The sequence below is a fragment of the Acartia tonsa genome, chromosome 4 (genome assembly GCF_053477335.1).
Source record: "Acartia tonsa isolate MP-2025a chromosome 4, ASM5347733v1, whole genome shotgun sequence".
NCBI classification, from domain to species: Eukaryota; Metazoa; Arthropoda; class Copepoda; order Calanoida; family Acartiidae; genus Acartia; species Acartia tonsa.
This window is the reverse complement of record NC_137263.1, coordinates 34404076-34424319: the sequence shown is the minus strand read 5'-3', so window position 1 is coordinate 34424319 and position 20244 is coordinate 34404076. Positions and strand designations below refer to the sequence as shown.

At 32.0% G+C, this 20244-nt stretch overlaps 2 protein-coding genes across 3 annotated transcripts in view; both read right to left on the bottom strand.

The window, feature by feature from the left end:
- Positions 1-7875: 7875 nt before the first annotated feature.
- On the bottom strand, positions 7876-13681 carry LOC145316916 (uncharacterized). Of its 2 annotated transcripts, none has more exons than XM_080157736.1 (11): positions 13389-13681; positions 12869-13018; positions 12434-12553; positions 12176-12309; positions 11941-12016; positions 11447-11801; positions 11213-11295; positions 10607-10704; positions 9403-9588; positions 8915-9005; positions 7876-8585 (listed from the first exon to the last, which is right to left on the bottom strand). In XM_080157736.1, the coding sequence occupies exons 1-11, from the start codon at positions 13605-13607 to the stop codon at positions 8271-8273; spliced, it is 1827 nt and encodes a 608-aa protein (XP_080013862.1). In that variant the 5' UTR covers positions 13608-13681; the 3' UTR covers positions 7876-8270. The 2 variants fall into 2 exon arrangements, with proteins under 2 accessions (XP_080013862.1, XP_080013861.1); XM_080157735.1 differs by having other exon boundaries at positions 11447-11804; positions 13389-13680.
- Positions 13664-20244, bottom strand: part of LOC145315435 (uncharacterized) — a 6993-nt gene continuing 412 nt past the window's right edge. The window contains exons 2-14 of the mRNA XM_080155416.1: positions 20099-20141; positions 19868-19932; positions 19482-19567; positions 19013-19063; positions 18545-18644; positions 17941-18129; positions 17441-17536; positions 16067-16212; positions 15487-15576; positions 15146-15209; positions 14862-14898; positions 14420-14688; positions 13664-14068 (exon numbers count right to left, since the gene is read on the bottom strand). Of these exons, the coding sequence (XP_080011542.1) occupies positions 13937-14068; positions 14420-14688; positions 14862-14898; positions 15146-15209; positions 15487-15576; positions 16067-16212; positions 17441-17536; positions 17941-18129; positions 18545-18644; positions 19013-19063; positions 19482-19567; positions 19868-19932; positions 20099-20141 (1368 nt within the window). The 3' untranslated portion in view covers positions 13664-13936. The remainder of the gene's footprint in view (positions 14069-14419; positions 14689-14861; positions 14899-15145; positions 15210-15486; positions 15577-16066; positions 16213-17440; positions 17537-17940; positions 18130-18544; positions 18645-19012; positions 19064-19481; positions 19568-19867; positions 19933-20098; positions 20142-20244) is intronic.

Genomic DNA, 20244 nt, shown 5'->3' with positions numbered 1-20244 from the left:
TCAATAATATAAGCAGGGCTCGACAGCAGCGAGTTGCGACTAAGCCTCAAATTTACCTTTTTTTTTAAACATAAGGATTGCTATATTTGGGTCATGTGTGACTTCCACCTGATTTTGAAATTGTGAAGCGTTTCTCTTAGGCTTACAGGCGGCTGACGAGCCCTGAATATTAGTGATGTTATAATACAATATATGTCGATACTTTGTAAGCTAAGGCCACTTTGAAGTAAAACCATAAAGTCGACATGTATTCTATATATTGAAATCGCAAGTCGTCCCAAAAGCTAAATAAGAAAAAGGATAAGGATTACTCTAGTATATTTTATATTGATTAGATGTTTGTACATATTTTTCCAACTATACATCTTATACTATCCATCAATACATCCATCTATTCATCAATCTATCCTTAGGTAATACAAATTTATATGTTAAACATTTTACATAAATAAAGGGGAAGGGGGGTTGCCAAAAGTCCCAACATCCGACAAAAATGTAATGATTGTTTCTTGAATGATTTCTATTCATTCGATATGTAAAAACTAGTTCAGAACCATGATTGCAGTATTAAAGAGATTCTGAATTTATTTGGTGGAGATATTACAGACATTTCCAATTTTAGAGCAGCTTCAGTATTGAGAGAACAAAAAAATATATTTTCCTTTATTCAAATGTTTATTGAATAGTTTTTATACTCGTGTGATAGATAGACAGCTTTCCGAAGGTATTAAAGATAATTTAAAATTAAAACCAGTTTATTAAAATCCGAGGGGTCGAAGGCCCGGGTAACAAAACTAATAAATTTTATGATTTTCATTTTAATATTCGTGGAAAATTGTCTGTAATTTTTTTCAGAATGGCGGAGAACCAGTTCTAATACAGCGGATATTAATCGGTTTCGAAGCCATAATGGAAAAAATACTATTAATTATATTGAAAATGTAAGTCTTTTCTATTTCCTGTGTGTTTGAAAATGGATTGTTTTTATTCTACTAATAGTAAGGGCAAACAAGATAAATTTACTACGTCTCCTATTTTCTCTCTTCACTCCAGAGGGAAGGCAGTAACAGTATTAAAATACAAAAAAACGTCTGCTCATTTTCTTTTACTAGAAGAATCAATTTTTGGGGAAAAGGTCTTAGAAACGTTGTCAAAATTAACTAATAGTGCTGCCTTTTAATGCGTTATGCGAATTTTATGACCAAGGGACTGCTATATAATTTTAAGTTTGTACACCCCTGATGTCTAAGAATACCAGACCATATAAAATATAAGTTTGTACACCCCTGGTGTCTCAGAATAACAGACCATGTAAAATATAAGTTTGTACACCCCTGGTGTCTCAGAATAACAGACCATGTAAAATATATGTTTGTACACCCCTGGTGTCTCAGATTAACAGACCATGTAAAATATAAGTTTGTACACCCCTGGTGTCTCAGAATAACACACTATGTAAAATATAAGTTTGTACACCCCTGGTGTCTCAAAATAGCAGACTTTGTAAAATATAAGTTTGTACACCCCTTGGTGTCTTAGAATAACAGTCCATGCAAAATTTAAGTTTGTACAGCCCTGATTATTGAGAATGACAGACCATGTAAAAGACACCCCTCAAACACTCTTGCTTAAAATTGGATAAATTATAAGAGTAAAATGTATTCAAAAAAAGCGGGTTCAAGCACTTTCAAAGTTTCGTTCTACCATGTAAATAAAATGAAATAAAGCTTCATTTAAAAGATAAACAATAGCTTTAAAATTTCTCAAGGAACAGATAGACAGATGGACTTTCACATAAAAATTACTTTTTGTTTAATCTATATACCAATGTGAATAGAACTGAGGTAAAGGATTTATGAACTTTCAAACAATTGGAAGAACTGAGAAATAGGGGAGATAGAAAACTATACAATATATACCTTTTATAATAATTTCGGCCACGCCCCTAGGAGCACTTGAGGTAGTTGGGAGTTGAAAATGATACCCCATTTTTTTCTAAGGGCGATTTCGCTTGCTAGGGTGTTATACTTATAAACCTTCCCAGGAACTATTAGAATCTACATTGTAAAGGAAGACCATATCGGCTCAACGGTAAAAAAATGAAATATATATGTCATTCAAATTTATCACCATGTCTATCCCCCTCTTCATTTCATTTACTAAGTATATTTGCGATTACTTTTATTTAATAGATTTTTCCAATTTTTAACATTTACAAAAGGGCCTACTTTATTGCTTCAAGATCCATGTCAGATCTATATAGGAAATAAATGTCTATAAACGAGCTCAAGTTTTCCAAGGAATAAATGTTTAAAACTCATAGTGCTCCAATAATCCATAATAAACTCTCATTGCCCAGAACAATAAAACCCAATATTTTACTTTATTAAGAATAAATTATTTTTTTTTATTTCATCTTGCTATTTACATAATATTGAAGTATTTTATTACTATTCTTAAAAAAGAAAATTTAAATTCATAATATAGTAAATTTAAGAAAACTTAGTTTTAAAAGGAGTTGATTCTAGCGCCCCTCCCTAATGTGTCCAAATTTTGAAACAAAAATTAAAAACATTTTAACCCTTTCCTGACGGTTATAAAAAAATATATATTGGAAAATAAATTCCGTAATTTAAATTGCATTTTTGAAAGAATGAAAATGGCTTTATTATAAATACGTATTTGAAGATTAAATTAAGAAATCAAAAGAAAATGGAAGAAAAAGCAAGTTAGAGAGAGGTTTTTTTTTAAAAACAAGAAAACGCTAAGGCAGAATGTTAATACGTTCATAGTATCAAAGGCTTTTATTATGAAATAAATAACTAAAATCAGCCGGACAGAAATTCTAACGTAAGTAGTTGAACTTGAAGTAATCTTTATGTGTAAGTTAATATATTTATCTCTTTCTATTATAAATGCATAAGAATATTTTAAACTAGCGGATGTGTACCTAGCATCCAGGGGCTCTCAATTAAAAGGGGCAGAAACAGGCTAGAAAAAATAGCTCAAAACCATCTGAAAATGAAATAGCCTAATACCATCATGGGACCTATTTAAAGCTTACCTAAAATAGAGAACCCAATTGCTTCAGTAGTTATTGAGATCTTAACTTTCATAAAAAAAGTTGAAAAACATATTTTTGCAGACAGACTGACGGGCCAATTGAGATGCAGAGTAGATGCTCATCGCCCTGTAAAATTTTACCAGGGAAAAATTCATCTTTCTATCAATCAAATGACAATCAGAGCATTACCGATAGACTGACAGACCAGGTAAATTGTATAATGGATGCTTATTTGTAAAGGAGAACCATATAGATTCTGCGTTTATAGAGATCTTTTAGTACAGACAGACACACACACACACCGAGATCCTTTTACTTTATTTTAAGGACTATAGGCTAGACTTCTATTTTCAATAGAAGAAAAGGCACATTTCCCTACAGAAATTGATGTCATCTGGAGGGTTACAGACAGACTAACCAACTAAATAAGGTAGAGAGTAGATATTCATCTATCAGGAAAATCAGTTGTGACCGTCTATCTAATTTAGAATTTAATAAATAAAATTTTTACATTTTAAATTAAATGCCTTGCAGGGTATTTCCAACAGGCTGATGGAATAAGTAAATCACATATTGGATGCTTAAAGGTATAGGGTATATTCTCAAAAATTAAAACCGTCTATCTTTAATAGCAGATGGTGAATTATGTTTTACCCTCAGACGGACATTTCTAATTAAAGAGGGGCTTCGCGTAAAAAATATTATATTTAATAAAAAAGCAAGGTCAGCCAAAGTGAGGATTAGGGTGCTTTCCCATATCGAGTGCATATCAAGCATTGAAAATACACTTCCATATTTTAGAAATAAATTGTAAATTAGAAGGGATAGTTTTTTTTGCATAAGCCTAACTCCTGCAGGGGGCCCTAACCCACCAAGGTTTACCCTTGATGTGCCCTTACTCTTGATAAGATATTAATTATAGAACATATAGAATTTCTTAGAAATTTTAAAGCTAAACAAGGATGACATCATTTATAAGTCCTTAATAAAGCTAATAAACATGGAAATCTTTACAATAGAATTTATATAATATCTTTGATAGTAGATGCATATCAAAGCATTCCAACAGACGGACGGACAAAGTAAGTTCATCAGTATGGGGATGTTTTTAATTCCAGCCATTGATCTTTCATAACTGAAGAGAAATTCACGTTTACTTCTTTACGATTTCTTTCAGACAGACAGACAGACAGACATTTCAATCAAACATCCATAAACTTTAAAAATCTAATAAAATAGACGGACAATATGGTTAAAACATTAGATGTCAATAGAAATATATACAGTAAACTTAAAACATGAAATACCATAAAATCTAATTACTAAAACTTTAGCATAATGGACGGACTGACTGACAAAGTTAATTAAATATATATGATGCTTTTTAGTCAGCGAAATCCTCACAGACAAATTTGCTTTTCATTTTTATTTTAAGTAAATCATAATTCTGATTTTGTACCAGACAGACATACAAAGTTCAAGTAAGATTTTCTGCTAAAATATTTTTTAGTAGAGAAGCTACTCTATAATTTATAATATAATAATTTTTCCTAATAACTCGGACCCTAAGGCGGCCTGAGGCCGCTTCGTCATATCTTAATAATTGCATTAGGCTTCTACCTTTCCAGTACGGATATTTAATATTCTCAAGAGCATTACAGACCAGCGAACAACGTGAGCTGTAGGCTAGTATTTTATATACAATTAAATAAAAAATAAGAATGTAAACCCACCACGTAATATTTTTATACAGCTTGACTTCAACAAAACAGTTGACAATCAGCGAAATAAAACAGAATCTAACGTATTGAAGATTACCATTTTTCAAGTTCAATTTTATTAGTAATCATCTAGGTAAAAGAAATTCCCAATAATGAATATAAAATGTGAAAGTTGCTTAATATCTAAATGCTTAGATAGTCTTACTGACGCTCTGTTAATCATTATAGAGCGGCTACAATTGTTCATTATTCCATAATTTTACTGTTCAAGAATCTTGATTAGATTTTCAATCAAAGCCTTAATATCCAATGACTTTATTTAGCTACAATGATAATAAAATTTTGGTGCATTTCCTCAAAGTATCTAATAAGCACAGAAACACCCCCTCCCCTTTTTAAAAATTTATTGGATATGGGAGGGAAGTTGTTATCCTTAACGTAGCACTTTGAGGGAAACCACCGGATTTTTATTACAGAACCAAGACCTGCTTGATACAAAATTATGTATGTATATTGTACGCAAACATTATTACTAAAGTGGCACTTAAGTACGTAAGTATACATAGTAATGGTCAAGAAAAAGGGGGGAAGGGTTATCAATATCAAATATCCAGCAGTGAAGAAAAGGAGAAAGAAAGGGTATCAATGATAGAAAGTAAACACAAAAGCATTTAGTTTCCTACGTCAATTAGAACCAATCGATTATTTTGAAATCCTTACATACAAGTAACAGTATGTCTGTCTGTTTGTTTTGTTTCGAAGGATATTGCTAACCTCTGAACCGATATGGTTCTTCTTTACAATGTAGCTGCTTATTGGTATTGAAAAGATTTGTAACTATTTTTGAGGAGGTTACCATTTACCAACAACCTACAAAAAAATTGCCTCAAGATAAAAATAAACTTCCACTAAAAATTTTATTTTATTTTAATACTAAAATTGGAGAGGGTCGACTTGAATTTAATTATGCCAATATACACAAACCTATATCTTAACAACTATAACCCCAAACCCTTAAAATAAGTTTTTGATTTAGATATCAAATACTAATACTAAGATTAAAACATGTAAACGCAAAGAAGTTTCTAAACTAAAATAATTTATTTTGTTATCTTGACCTAAATTTTACAAAAAAAATATGTACATAGCAGGTAAATTAACCTAAATTTTAATATATTCCAACATGATACAGATATCAAATTATTTCCAACCATCCTCTACACATCTTCAAACAAGTTTAATATACAAAATTTTATATTTACATTTCAAAATACATACTAACATCTATGGGTTAATTTAAATATAAACATTAAATATTTACTTTGCTTTACTATGAATGCTTTAAGAGGAATTTAAAATGCAAATGTTTATAATCCTTAAAATGAAAATGTTTATAATCCTTAAAATGCAAATGTTTATAATCCTTAAAATGATACATGTTTAAGCTTATTGATCTAAACTTAAGTGCCTACCGAGTTTTCCAAAACTGGGTGGGGGGAAGGGGGTTACTTACAAACCAGGGATAATACAATGGCAAATAAATTGATGTACATCCCATTTGATGATAAGACAATATTATCCTTTCTGTAAATTACAATTATTGGTTGAAACATTTGGACAGTCAACTATATGAAACAACCAATAAAAATTTCAATTAAAGTCCTAAAAGTTGTTAAGCCAACTACTGAGAAAAAGTTATTATAAAAGTTTGGGGACTAGGTTAATAAATAGCCCAATGCACCCTCCTACCCTGCTTACAAACCCTTACTTAACCTAACCTGATTTAAAAAATCGATGTCTCCTATTATATGTTAGAATTAGCAACATATGGAATTATTCTCATAAACTTCACCTCTTCATATATAACAGAGAATTTTAGAATGCTAAGATATATATTTGTTAGTGTCCATGTCATGGTTTCATATTTAATTCCCCCTTATTTTTTATTTTCTTGCATGAAAGACATTATATATTTGAAATAAATTATTTTACCTAATGACTGAATAAGTGAATTCATGTGAACAGTCTTATCTAAAAAGAAAAATATTTTGAGCCATTTCTACAATGATGTTGGGGCACACTTACTCTCAAATAAGCCTAAAGCCGTCCCTGAACTAATACTTAACCTCCTTATAACTTTAGAATGACTCGTCCAACCGTTCACGGAATTTCAACGAACATACATCGAATTACTTTAGTATATAGGATTAATCACTTTTATTAGCAACTCTAATAACAAAGGCTCATGGAGTCAACAACTCCTTGGTTGTTAACCACTCTATAGTAACTCTATTTAGCGGCTAGATAATGCCAATATGATGAACTGAATTTAGTTTCCGAAAGTGTGCGTAGCTTCCGCGTCCTATCTCAATATTTGCTACTAGCTAAAAAAAACTTCAAACTTTAAAAAAAATCAAAATTTGAAAAATTTAAATTTTTGAATGTATAATGTATAAATCGTTTATACATTAATTCGCTTTTCCATTTGACCGGAGTCGCTGAAAATAGGGTCTGCAATAATTGAGTTATCTGCTGTACACTTTAGGAAACTAGGGCTCGAATAGGAAATCCATTTCAGCTGATCGCCAATATTCCACACACAGTAAATCAACCAAAGACACAAAGGGCGTTCCTTCACACCCGCTTAACTTTGTAGACCATAACCATTAGGAACAGAAAATTAGTGTACAACTTTTCATACCAAAAAGAACGGTTTTGTTCAATTGCTGTGTAGCTTTTGACACGGAAAGCAATATTTCAGGACATATGAATATGATTGATAAATTAATTTTATATAACAACGTGGATGTTTTAAAGACAAGTACTGAGATAAACCATATAGAAAATTAGGGACAATTTCTCTAGGGAGGTTGGTTATCCGGAACCCTCTCCAAAAAATAGTTTAAAACCTCCGAAGGATCTATGAGAAGCAACATTGTACATAAAGGAGAATCATATCAATTCAGCGGTTAGAGAGATCCTTCGGTACACACAGACATCCTGTTTCTTTTATGTAAGAAATCAAGAAAGACAGAAAGATCGTGCGTCCGTAAAAACATGCAAATTTCACAAAAATTAACTAAGACAAAGTTTTTAATATTTCATTAATTTTCATTCAATTCAATATATTAACAAGATTAAAAATTTACATTCAATAATAATTTACATATAATGTTTATTAAATAACTCTAAATTGTAGATATTAAGCACTTTAAAAGTACAAAGTTATGACAATTATATTTTGTTGTTACAAGCAGAGGTCGTGTTCCAGCAATTTAATTACATTTGAAATTTGGATATTTATGTGGCGTTGTTGGCGTAAACCTTGTTTTATGTTGTAACTAAAGGTAAGTGGGTATGAAAGGGGGAGAAGAAAGAAGTGGATTGTGGGGAATTTTTTACTTAGAAATGTAAAATGAGAATACTGGTCCCTTGTGACAAGCATAGCTTCTATGTATTTTTGATGTTTCCTTTCATAGCCCGGATTACACCCAATATTTATCATCATCTTCAATAATACTATGAGCAGCTGGATGTCCCGCCGCAGCAACCGCTGCGCCGCCGCCATCACTGCCGCCGGTATCATCGGTTGTTAGTACGATAAATTCCTGAACAGGCGGCAGACCTTCGTCATCTATTTCCACAATGGCTGTTCCAGCGTCGGCATTTGGCGCAATGGCCGAAGAGGCTTTAACGCCGCCGATCCCGGAGGCTGAATCAGTAAGAACAACGCCGCCAATTGGTTCCCACCGCATAGGTACTTGCGCTCTTTCTATTACTATATTTTCTTTATTGTGAACCTAAAACAATTTTTCATTATTTCACTAACCATTGGGGTTTGACTATCGGCTACGCCCCCTAGAGGAAGAAGGAGTGGGGAGTACAAAACGACCTTACATTTTCCTTTTTTAACATGCATAAAAAAAATTTGGGTGGGTATTTTTTCTAGGGGCAATTTCTCTTGAAAGGGTGGAAGTACTCTCTCTCAAATATTTAAGAACTTTCTCTTGGCCTATTAGAAGCTTCATTCTAAATGAAAACCATACTTTTTGATTGGTTAGCAAGATTTTTCACAGAAAAACAAACACAAAATCCTATTAACTTTATATAAGGATTAAGAATTAAACACCTTCATATGTCGTTGAAGTTTCCAATTTTTTTCAAACAGTTTTCCACAATTGGGACATGCCTTTGTCAACTTCTTCGCTTTCTCCATTAATCTATAAAAAAAATAATAATAGTGGGGTTAAGTTTTTATTTTATTTTTATGCCTAACCTTTATTATACCCTATGACCAACGTACTAATATCTAAGGTAAAACCCCCCCGCCCTCTCCTCCCTATTTTTGATGAATTGAAAATAAAGAGGGAGAATTTTTTTTCGTGTGCCTAAAGTTTTGTTTTCTTTGTACCTTGTATCCGATATATCATAACCTAAGGTAAAATATTAATACACGAAAAACATTCCAACTCCCCTAGGTATCAAATTGGCTTTACTGTTGTGTAAATTATGAATTTTTAAGAGTGTGGTAGATTTAAAAAGAGGAAATTATATATTTTAGAAATCGGTTTGCGTTTAAATGTATGAAGTTTCCATAATTAAATTAAAAAAATTTACCTAATATCGTCAGGTAAATGTATCTTCATGTGACTCTTAAGATCATCTTTTCTCTTAAACTTAGCCGCACACTCCTCACAAACAAAGTTCTTCTCCTCAGTGTGCACCAGCTGGTGGCACTTCAGCTTGGCCAACACAAAGAAGGTTCTGGGACACTGCGTGCACTGGAATGATCCAGGTATGCCTGCAACATTTTATTCACATATTCGCAAGGATCTTAGGGGATAAAACATAGGACGATGAATACAAAGGGGGGGGGGGGGCAAAAGTGACACTTTTTGAAACCAAAACTAAAAGTCAACAAAGGAACTCAACTAAAAAAAAGAGTTACAGGTCTGAGATTTTGCATGGCAGTTGCTTTATAGAGGTACAATATGGAACTGTGAAGAAACGGCGGCGCAACCGCCAAAAAACCACCGTTTCCCGCCGTATTTTTTTTTGCCTTTTCTCGGCGGTTTTCGGCGGTTGCGCCGCCGTTTCTTCACAGTTCTATATTGTACCTCTATAAAGCAACTGCCATGCAAAATCTCAGACCTGTAACTCTTTTTTTAGTTGAGTTCCTTTGACTTTTAGTTTTGGTTTTAAAAAGTGTCACTTTCGCCCCCCCCCCTTTATAATGATTTTTAACAAAAATTACGCCATCAATTCTGCGGATTAAAATATTTGGTTAAAAGTTTGGACGCTATTGGTTAAGACCGACCAATCAATTTCTTTAAAATTATCCAAGTTTCCTCTATGACTATTAAATAGCTACTTTTTTTAAGATCCTGCAAATTTAAACAAAAGAATGAACATCTTAACTATCAAATACGATAATAGTTATTTCTCGCATCGTATTATAAACGGCTTTCCGCGGATATGGAATGTACAGTTATAAGAATAAAACTGGTTTTTATCTTTTGATTGTACATTTTTATAATTGTAAAAAGCTGGATATAATACGCTGCTAGACATAGTTTTTTTTCGTATGGATGAGAACCGGTTCCTATCCACCGGATTCGAATGAATTCGAGAAAAACACATCCTAACCCTTTATATAACTTAACAGACATAATACTGTGAAATTTAGGTGCTCAAAAAAACTTTTAGGAAACCGCCGACAAAGCTAATGGAGACCACGCTTTTAGAGTTCCTTATAACATAAAAATTACGAGAACCAATTAGGAACAAATATGTGAACAAAAATGAAAAATATGTGATTCCTAGATGAAATTTCTTCATATGCTTATCCACGTTGATTTGATAATTTGTAGCAAAATCACATTTATTACATTTAAACTTCTTTGGAATGTCTTTGTGCTCCTATAAGTAATAAAAGAAATATTTATAATATGGGTTGCAGCAAACCGCCGTTTTTTTGCTGATTTTTTTTTATTGCTATGTCATGTAATATCAAACAATAACAAGAAAAGTTTTCATGACATACAAGAAAACAAACCTTAAACATATGCATCAAGACCCATAAAGAAGTATGTGTTAGGGTTTACTTTACAGCCCTTATTTCTTAATGTATCATCATATGGGCCATACGAAACACGAGGAAGCATGGAGTTTATTTTTAAATTGATGGAAGAAATGAAAACTAGAAATCTTTTTGAAAAAATGCTTAAAAACAACAACATACTTTATATATACCGTATAGCAGTTGAGTGGCTGACAGTATATGCATATTATGTTGTGTATATTATAAAGAATTTTATTTCGTTTAAACGGACAAAAATATGTTTTTATACTTTTCTTCAATATGGAGAAAATAGACTTACAAAGTCTTTTTGTGTTTTTTGTACCTAAATATTTAGGACTTTAATACCTTAACTGTATGAACTTTTAGCAGCCTAACTCTGGTACTTGAAAAATCACAGTGATGGCAGTTGTGTTTCTTTTTACGCTCCCCTAAAAAAAGATATTTGAAAATAGGCTATAACATCGTAATACAAATAAAATATATATTTTGTCTCTATTATGTAACAGATTGATATGAAAGGAAAATAGTTTTATTCAATTTTTTGGTAATGTGCTTAATATTGTCCCTTTTTCTTCTCACCTTTTACATGCTTCTGACTTTTATGTTGATTCAGATCAAACTTGCTGTCCGTACGGAAATCGCACAGCAAACAGCTGTACACTAATTCATTTTCTAACATTGGCGTAGCTGCATTCTCACTTTCATCCTTGTTGTCAGGTTCTAGTAAAATATTTGGTTTATCTACTGTAACAGCAGATATTTTAGTTGGTTCTCTAATTTTAGTTCTATTATTCACTTTTAGTAAACTTTGGGATTTTGTACTTTTATGGTTTTTCATCATGTGTGCCCGTAATAAGCTTCGGGTTCGAGTCCTGTGATCACATTTTGTACATTTAAAGGTTTGTTCACGATCTTCAACTTTCTCCGGATTTTCCTCCTATAAAAATACAATTAAAGAAAGGATTACTCATGCCAAATTTCATCATGAAATTCTGATTCTAATTGCCATTTTTGCACCCCCCCCCCCCTTTTTTAACCTAAAGAAGGAATTGCGAAAATCAACTGAATATTACCACTTTTTTAATGACTTGAGTCTGAAGTTGTTTGTCTTTTGCATCCAATAATTCATCAATATCTCTTACACTTATTCTAAATAAATATTTTATGACTTAATATTTGAAGAAAATTGTTCAGTTCTTCGATGCTGTATAAAAAAACGAGTTCGTAACGAACATTTTCTTAATAAAAATCTTTTTTTAAAAATAGCAAAATGTTTTTATAGCAGAAATAAACTTTCAAAAACTCAACCTGTACTTGGAAGAATCTTCTTGATTATTTTGATAAGTTACCGGTGCTGGATCTTTTCCATCATGGATGTTGAACAGCTGACAAAACCGGTTTATTGTTCCACAATTATAAACCTCCAGAACAGCTGATTCTACCTGAAAACCAAATAATAAAAAAAATTTATCAGAACATTAAAAAACGGTAGATTTTATTTAAACTTAAATCAAATGTGTGTTTTAAAAACTTCATAATTAATTGATCAACAACTTTAGTATGAACCTGAGCTTTAGAGCAATCTGGAACAAAAATAAGTTGATCCTCCTCTGTCAATTGAAAGAATATATCACAGTAGAAAAATAATTTATCCAATAAGAAAGAGTGGGCCGGAACTGAACCATCCTAGAATTAATAAAAATTATTATTTATTTCTGTCTGTAGCTAAAGATCTCAGGATGGGTTGTCTGATTAGGTTGATCTTTATTGAGAACCTTTATAAATGCCTTAAGTTGGTTTTAGGCTATTTTTAGGACACTTCCCCTTGTCACCTAGAGTACAGAGGCGAAGCAGCTAGTAATTTAAAAACACACAAACAGACAGGCAGACATCATGTTGCTTTTATATAAGGATTGTATAAATTTATTTATTGCTTAAAATAGCAAGAAAAATAGAATCGATTGTATAAATGTTCTTACAGCAACTGAAACTGAATTGTACCTTGCATATAAATGTAAGATCTGTATAGAGATTGTTGATCCTGGCCTGGCAAACAGTCCTAATCAAGTCTGTGATGTAGGTATTGTTGGAGATAAGGCTCACCTTCAGGCTCTCCCCATCAAACAAATACGTTTGGTCATCCACACCTCCCTAGATGATTAAATTTGAATATAATGTGGTTTTAGTAAATACAATAAAAATTTAAAATCTTGAGAAAAAAAATATTTAGCATTTCTTAACATCAAAATACCCTTTGAAACTTTTATTATTCATGTAAGAATATTTCATTGACCTTAGGGAATAAGACAAGATAAATTAATGTATAGGTATATCCAATTAGAATAAAGGAAATTAATTCTTATGAAGATTATAAATATTGGTTGGAAAGTTTAGACACTGCTAGTTTGTAATAGCAAATCAAGATCTAATAAAAGTATCAGGTTTAATACAAACGAATTAGATAATGACAGTATAGTATAACTCAAGTCCAATGTCTACTCCCTCCCTGGTAATTTCTTACCTCTACATATATTAGTCTCCCATTTTCCTCCTCCATAGTTTCATTTTCTGTCTGCTCTGCTGTACTATCTTGTATATAATTAGCATTGGCACCCAGTAGAGTTTGTATCTCCTTCTCATATATATCCTCAGATATTTCATTATTGCCATTTTCCGTGGACATGTTCCTTGCACGTTGATCCGTGGACATGTTGCTGCTCCGATGATCCGTAGACATCATTTTCAAATTATCAAATCATACTGGATTAATATTTAAAACATTTTTTAGATTCAAAATCTGAAAATGTAACAAATTATAAATAAACTATTTTGTAACAATATTTAGATGTATCTTGAATTTATATTAAAATTTATTGAAACAAGGAAGCTCTTTATATATCACAGATTTATACATAATGGTATTTTTTATCAAATGAAAACTAAAGTTTGTAAGAGATTGTTTCAAGAAAAGAAAATCCGTTTCTAAGCTAGGGTAAATAGCAAAAGACTTTTTTTTAAAAAAACAATAGGTATAGACTATTAAATCAAAATCTAAAAATTCTTAAAACTTCAAAGCTTTGCCTTTTCTTGATAGGCGGACGGAGGCACCTGACCCTTGAACTTGTTGGTCACCTTGTACACAACAGAGTGGGCCTCGTCGTAGTAGGGGTTCAGCTCAGACTTCACTCGATCCATGTAGGCCTAAACATATAAATGATAGCTAGCACCAGAGAACTCTTAAAATTATTTGCCACCAAAATTTTGGGGATATGCTAAATCATTATATAAGAGAAGATTACGATAACTGCAGAACCGATATGGTTCTCATTTACAGTAATACCTCTAATAGGTTCAGGGACGGATTATAACTATTTAGGTGGAGAGAAATCACAATTTTTTAAAAACTTTTTTTTGTGCTAAAATTAAAAATAAAGGGTCGAATACATCGACTTTTTAGGAGTCACCGTATTTGGGAATCATTTTAAAATTTCAATTTGCGAAATACGGTAATAACAATACACATATTTACAAAAAAGGCGTAATACAACTAACCTTTAAAATGGAACTTTTCTCGCGAACATTATATCCTGCCATAGCCGGCTGTTCCAGTTCACAAGCTGCCAGTATGTCCGCACAGCTGATTGTATCACCGCACAGGTATGGTTTCTGGCCACTCTGGAGCCAGATCCGCTCCAGCTCCTCAAGACACTTCTCCATGCTGACCCGCGTGCTGGCTATCCTCTTCTCGTTGGGCGGCTGTCTGAAGGCAATTGGAAAAAGCCATTTTTCCTGGAAGAATCTGGAACACTGGAGACGTGTACCTAAAATATGATAAAGTAGTAAAAATTTTTTGTTAATTAACCACTGAATCGAGTACCTAAGATATTAATTTTTAAGAAGTTTTACAAAGAACCTGAGATTATTTTATTTTCTATTCATTTCAATGGGTATAAGTTTACAAAGGTAAAAACTATGTCCTGTAACTTGTACATACCTTGATGTTGCCATTCCAGATACTCATCTACTCTAGCCTAAACAAAAAAATTATTTTGAATAATTGATATTCAAACTGAACTAACTGTTTACCAATAAAAACTAATCCTAATACAATGATTCATAAGCAATTTCACTTTCTAAAGACTTTATAAAATTGTTTTATTTTACAAATTGTTTAACTAGGTACCAAACACTTCTTTACAGTTCTATGTAATTACATTGGCTTGTTACGTTTATGATTTGGATAGATGATTCCAAACAGACCTAAGGAGAGATTTCTACCTGTAGTTTGTGATCCTGCGGGTACCAATGATCTGCAACAACCCGTGTCTGAGCAAGATATCTGTTGAGTAAAAATCATTCATTTTCTACCAGTATTCAAAGCAAAAATCTTTTAAAATAAAATGTTAAAACGTGTAAGACATCCATAAGGGCTATAGTTGAGATAATTGAGCAATTAAAAAATATTTTGAAGATTAAAATGACCTTACGCCCATCAAATACTATATTTTAATTTTAGAGCTTATTTTCTGCCACCTTCGTCCCAATGAACAAAGAGAATTTCAAAAATTTAAAATATGTTGATAAGAAAGTTTTCAGTAGAAATGATAAACATTTTCCTGAATATTGCGACAGATTCAGTGAGGGCAAAATCTCCGTCTTGAACAACAGGAACTCTTTGAAACGGATTCATAGCTGTATACTCTTCTGTCCTGAAATTTAACATAGTTTTTAGAGCAGTGTTCCATTACATCCATATATTGTAATGGGCTTAATATTGAGCTAGTATTCTGAAATTTAGTATGCATGCCTATTCCAATATACATCTAAATGTAAAATCCAATTTTATATTAATTTATTTATGAAAAACCCTGCAGAATTGGCGCTTTACGGTCTTTTTTGGTCTATTTTGATGTACAAACTTACTTTAAATTGTTTTTTCTTATTTTTTACCATTAAAATACACTATGTCTATTCATAGTGCCATTATTCAAAGTATTTCAGCAAGTCGGGGCCGACCGCAGCGGGCTAGGTTGGTGGCCCGCAGGGGTTTAAAGCATTTTTTCAAAGTAAATTATCATACATCAAATTACAGGTTTTTAGGTAAAGAAACTCAAATTTAGAGCTAAAATTAGCATGAGACCAACCTGAAGCTAACCCCCGTGGACTAGGGGGATGGCCCGCAGGGTTTAAGTGGATTACCTTGTGTCTCCATTAACAATTCTGACAGGTATAATCAGGTGGGGTATGCCAGCTGCCTTGCAGAAGATGTATACTGCTCTGGCTGGCTGGGACATCAGGTCCACATATACTCGTACTGGCGCACTACTTCCCATTTTCTTATATTTTTAGGGTTCTTCTACATCAATAGATTTATTACACTAAATGGTCAATATTACAAAACAATCCGTCCATCTTAAAAAGGAATTTTGGCAGACAAAGATAAGATTTTTTTAAAGCTTAATCCTAAGAAATTGAGCTATTAAAAGCCGACTTAACATATGAACGCCATGAAAAAAAACCAGTCCTTTCGTGCTAAAATGTGTACACTTTCTTTCCAATTATGTGGCCGGAATGGCCCTGCATTGTGCTGCCATATTTGAACATATAAACTTTCTATAATTATCTAACTATCTAATGCAAAATAAGGACAATGGAAGTAGCATGAGGATTATTTTAACAGTTCATTTCCTTATTTTATGAATGTCATATTTTAAAAAAACATATTTTATTAAATTGTAAAAGTAAAAGAAATTCTGTAAAATATATTACTTTTATCACTAAGTAATGCATGGAAACTAAAGATAATTTACACAATAATTATGTAAACAATAGTTTTATCTTTCTAGTAAAAAACAATATATTATGAAAATCACGAAACTTTTGTTATTCGAATATTTTTACCTAACCAGTCTTATTATTAACATTATTTCATCCAACATTAACTGAAAACATTTTCATTTTTTCTGTTATTAAATGCAAATACAAATATTATAAAAAGTATTTTCATGACTAAAATAAAAAGACTAAATCACAAATGAATGATATAAAATATATTTTTTTTTATATTCAACAATATATTTAAAAATATAAAATGTCTAAGAGCACCATTGGTAAGTTTATACATCAAGGAAATAGTTAGTGTAATCTAATTCTGAGTTGCGCAGATACTCTATAACTATGTACGTGCGTTAATCACTCCGTCCGTGGAGGCTTAGGAACTTTAACATAATATCATGTAGGACCCTGGATGGTTTTTGGCTATTTTATTAATAAATTTAAGACTTGGGAAGGTTTTATCTGCCTACTTCTTACCAATTAGAATAAAGACGCCCGTGCTCATAAATTACTGAATTATCTATCAATTATTTATTTAAATCTCAGTGATTTTTTGTTAAACCTGACAAAATTACAGTTTAAAACATTGATATAAAGAAAAATATCAGCATAACATAACTTATTATCTTGATATTGCTGGCTTTTTTATGGAAATAAGTGTCCTTGTTCTCAAAAATGTTGTTGCAATTTCAGGTTTCACGTCTCTAATCCTTGAATTGATAAGTTTTTTGTTTATTTTTTGTACATAGCTTCTGGCACCTCGCCACCAAATCTCTTGATCATTTTCTGAACAACTTCATGGGCAACATCGTAGTGTGGATTTAGAGAATCCTGTACAGGGCAGTTTCATATAATACTGACAAATCTTAATATTTTAGGAGCATTCTACCATAACTTTTCATCAATATTTTTCTTACTAGCCCCCCCCCCCCCCCCCATCTTCCTCCTCAGATACAATGTACGATAAATAACATACAACTTTGAATTTGATAAACTAAATCACCCCTTCTGTAAATTAAAAACTAATGATTGAAAAGTTTTGACACTTCCAGATAGTATAACCCAATGTCAATGAAGATTTAATAAAAGTCCCTACAGTTTTTAAGCCAACAAATAAAAGAATAACATGTGTATAAATATTTTGTAACCATAATAATTACAATCCAAAGTCTCTTACCTCCCTACTGACAGTAAATATTTTATTTTAAATTTTTCTGTTCTGAATGAAAACTTTCCTGAACTCTCTCCATATAAGCTTTAAGGATTGGACCGCGGTTTCTCACATCATAGCCGGCCATACCCGGCTGTTCCATTTCACAGGCCGCCAGGATGTCGGCAACACTTATTTTACCACCGGCAATAAAGTCCTTTTCTCCGTTTTTCAGCCAGATTCGTTCCATTTCTTCCAGACAGGTTTCCATGTTAGCCTAAAGACAATACAGTTTTTAATTGCAGTACAAATAAAAATAATACTTTGCTAAGGTGTATCTATTAAACCTTTTTTTGGCATATTCTATACAATTATGCATATTAAAACACCATTATAGTGTTCCATATTTGCATTGCACTGCACATAAACACATATCAAATAAATTATAGGAGTTTTATGATGATAGAAGTTGAGTAAAAGGAAAGAGTTAGTTTGTGCTGTTGTAATAATATGAGGGTATGAAAAGTTACATGTGAGGAAGTAGTGGCACACCAAATAATTATGATATTTTGTGAACTTGATATCAACATAACACTCGCAAAGAAAATATTATACAATTGAATTTTTCACTCAAGACCTCTACTTTTTTCCCCAAAAAACAAAGGTTTGAATCCCTGTATCTTTGTACTTGCCTTCATCTTTTCAACTTTTTTATCATCTGGCCTCTTCCTGGTGCCCATGGGAATTAAAAACTTCTCCAGGAAAAATCTGGAGCACTGCAGTCTTGTACCTGGATCAGGAACGATTAAAATGCAAGAATGGAATAACAACATATGTTAAGTATTTATTTTACAGTTTTAATGTAAAAAGACATCGCTAACCGCAGAACCGATATGGTTTTCCATTATAATGTAGCTTTTTATACGTCCTGGGAAGATTTATATTTTGGGAAAGGGTACAACTGCCCTCCTAAGAGATATCGGTGCAGCCGCAAGTAAGTAGGGGCGTAGCCGCTAGTAAGTGAAAACAATAAATTTAAGAATAGGGGCGAAGATTAAATTATATGCTATTGACCAAGTGATAAATGAAATACATGTCATTTAGCAAAAAGTTATTTGAAGCATTTTTCATTGTATTTTTTTTTTGCATTTTTCGTTCCTTGATGTTGCCATTCTAGATATTCATCTACTCTAGCTTGTTCTCTAGCATCTATGTACAATATAAATAAGTTGTATAATTTTCTTTTAGGTGACTTAATTCATATAACTGTGTAGACACCTCTTACAGTTTGGTCGCAGCATTTATGAGAATATTAATGTTTGCTTTAAAATTGGCATTTTTTCTGTAAATATGGTGTGCTTGAATAATATCTTAATTTTTAAAATCTCGTAATTCTTTAATTCATGGCGGCGGTCTTTGTTTTTACTCTACGTCAGGTTAGGTTCGGTTATATTGTGTACAGGGTAGCCCCGCAGGTTTAGAGCAGCTGACAGGCTTTGCATAAAGAAAAAAACGAACTCTCATCCCTTATTTTCAACTTATTTTAAAAATAAGGAGGATGGGTTTCTTTGCTCGCTAGAAACTTTTGGAGAAAGCACCTTTTAATACATGAATATAAAACTATTTCCTTTAGGATACCAATGATCTGGAATCTCCCTGGTTCTGGCCAGGTATCTTAAGATGGCAACAGATTCTGTCAGTGCAAAATCTCCATCCTGCAATAAATTTGAGATCAAGCACTATTTTAGATGTGCTCATAAATGTGCGGGATTTTACTGTTCCTTTGTAGGCTCTAGTTTTTTTTATTAATTCTAAAATCTTTTGTTTTGGTTAAAGAAAATAAAGTTTGGTTGTAGACGGATAAATCTTAACTCTATTTTTTTGATCTCACAAAGACAAAATTTTCTAATATTATTTTCAATTGCATTATTATTTATTTTGTTATTATTTTATTTGTTGTTTACCTATCGCTCTGTCTGTGCCTCTATCCACTAAGATTTAAGTACTAAAAGTACCTTTATAACAGGTACTTTCTGGAATGGATTCATCTCTGTGTACTCTGGAGTTTTTGTGTCACCCTGCAAGTTAACCAGTTTTATTCATATTATTAGTTTATTATCTTCAAAATTCATTATTTTTACTTTTATTTTCAAGGGATAAAAATAAATACCTTACACAGAAAAATATCCCTTTTGTAAAAAAATACATTGATACATAATTAATCTACAAAAAATGTAAACTGTCCTTGAGAATCCGGACAGGTACAATTTCATGCTGGATACCAGAAACCTGTAAAAATAATATTTATTATTTATATTATCAAACTTCTTTACCTATAATAATAACTTTTCTGAGAGGATTATAAAACAGAACATAAAAGCGAGGGCGGGTC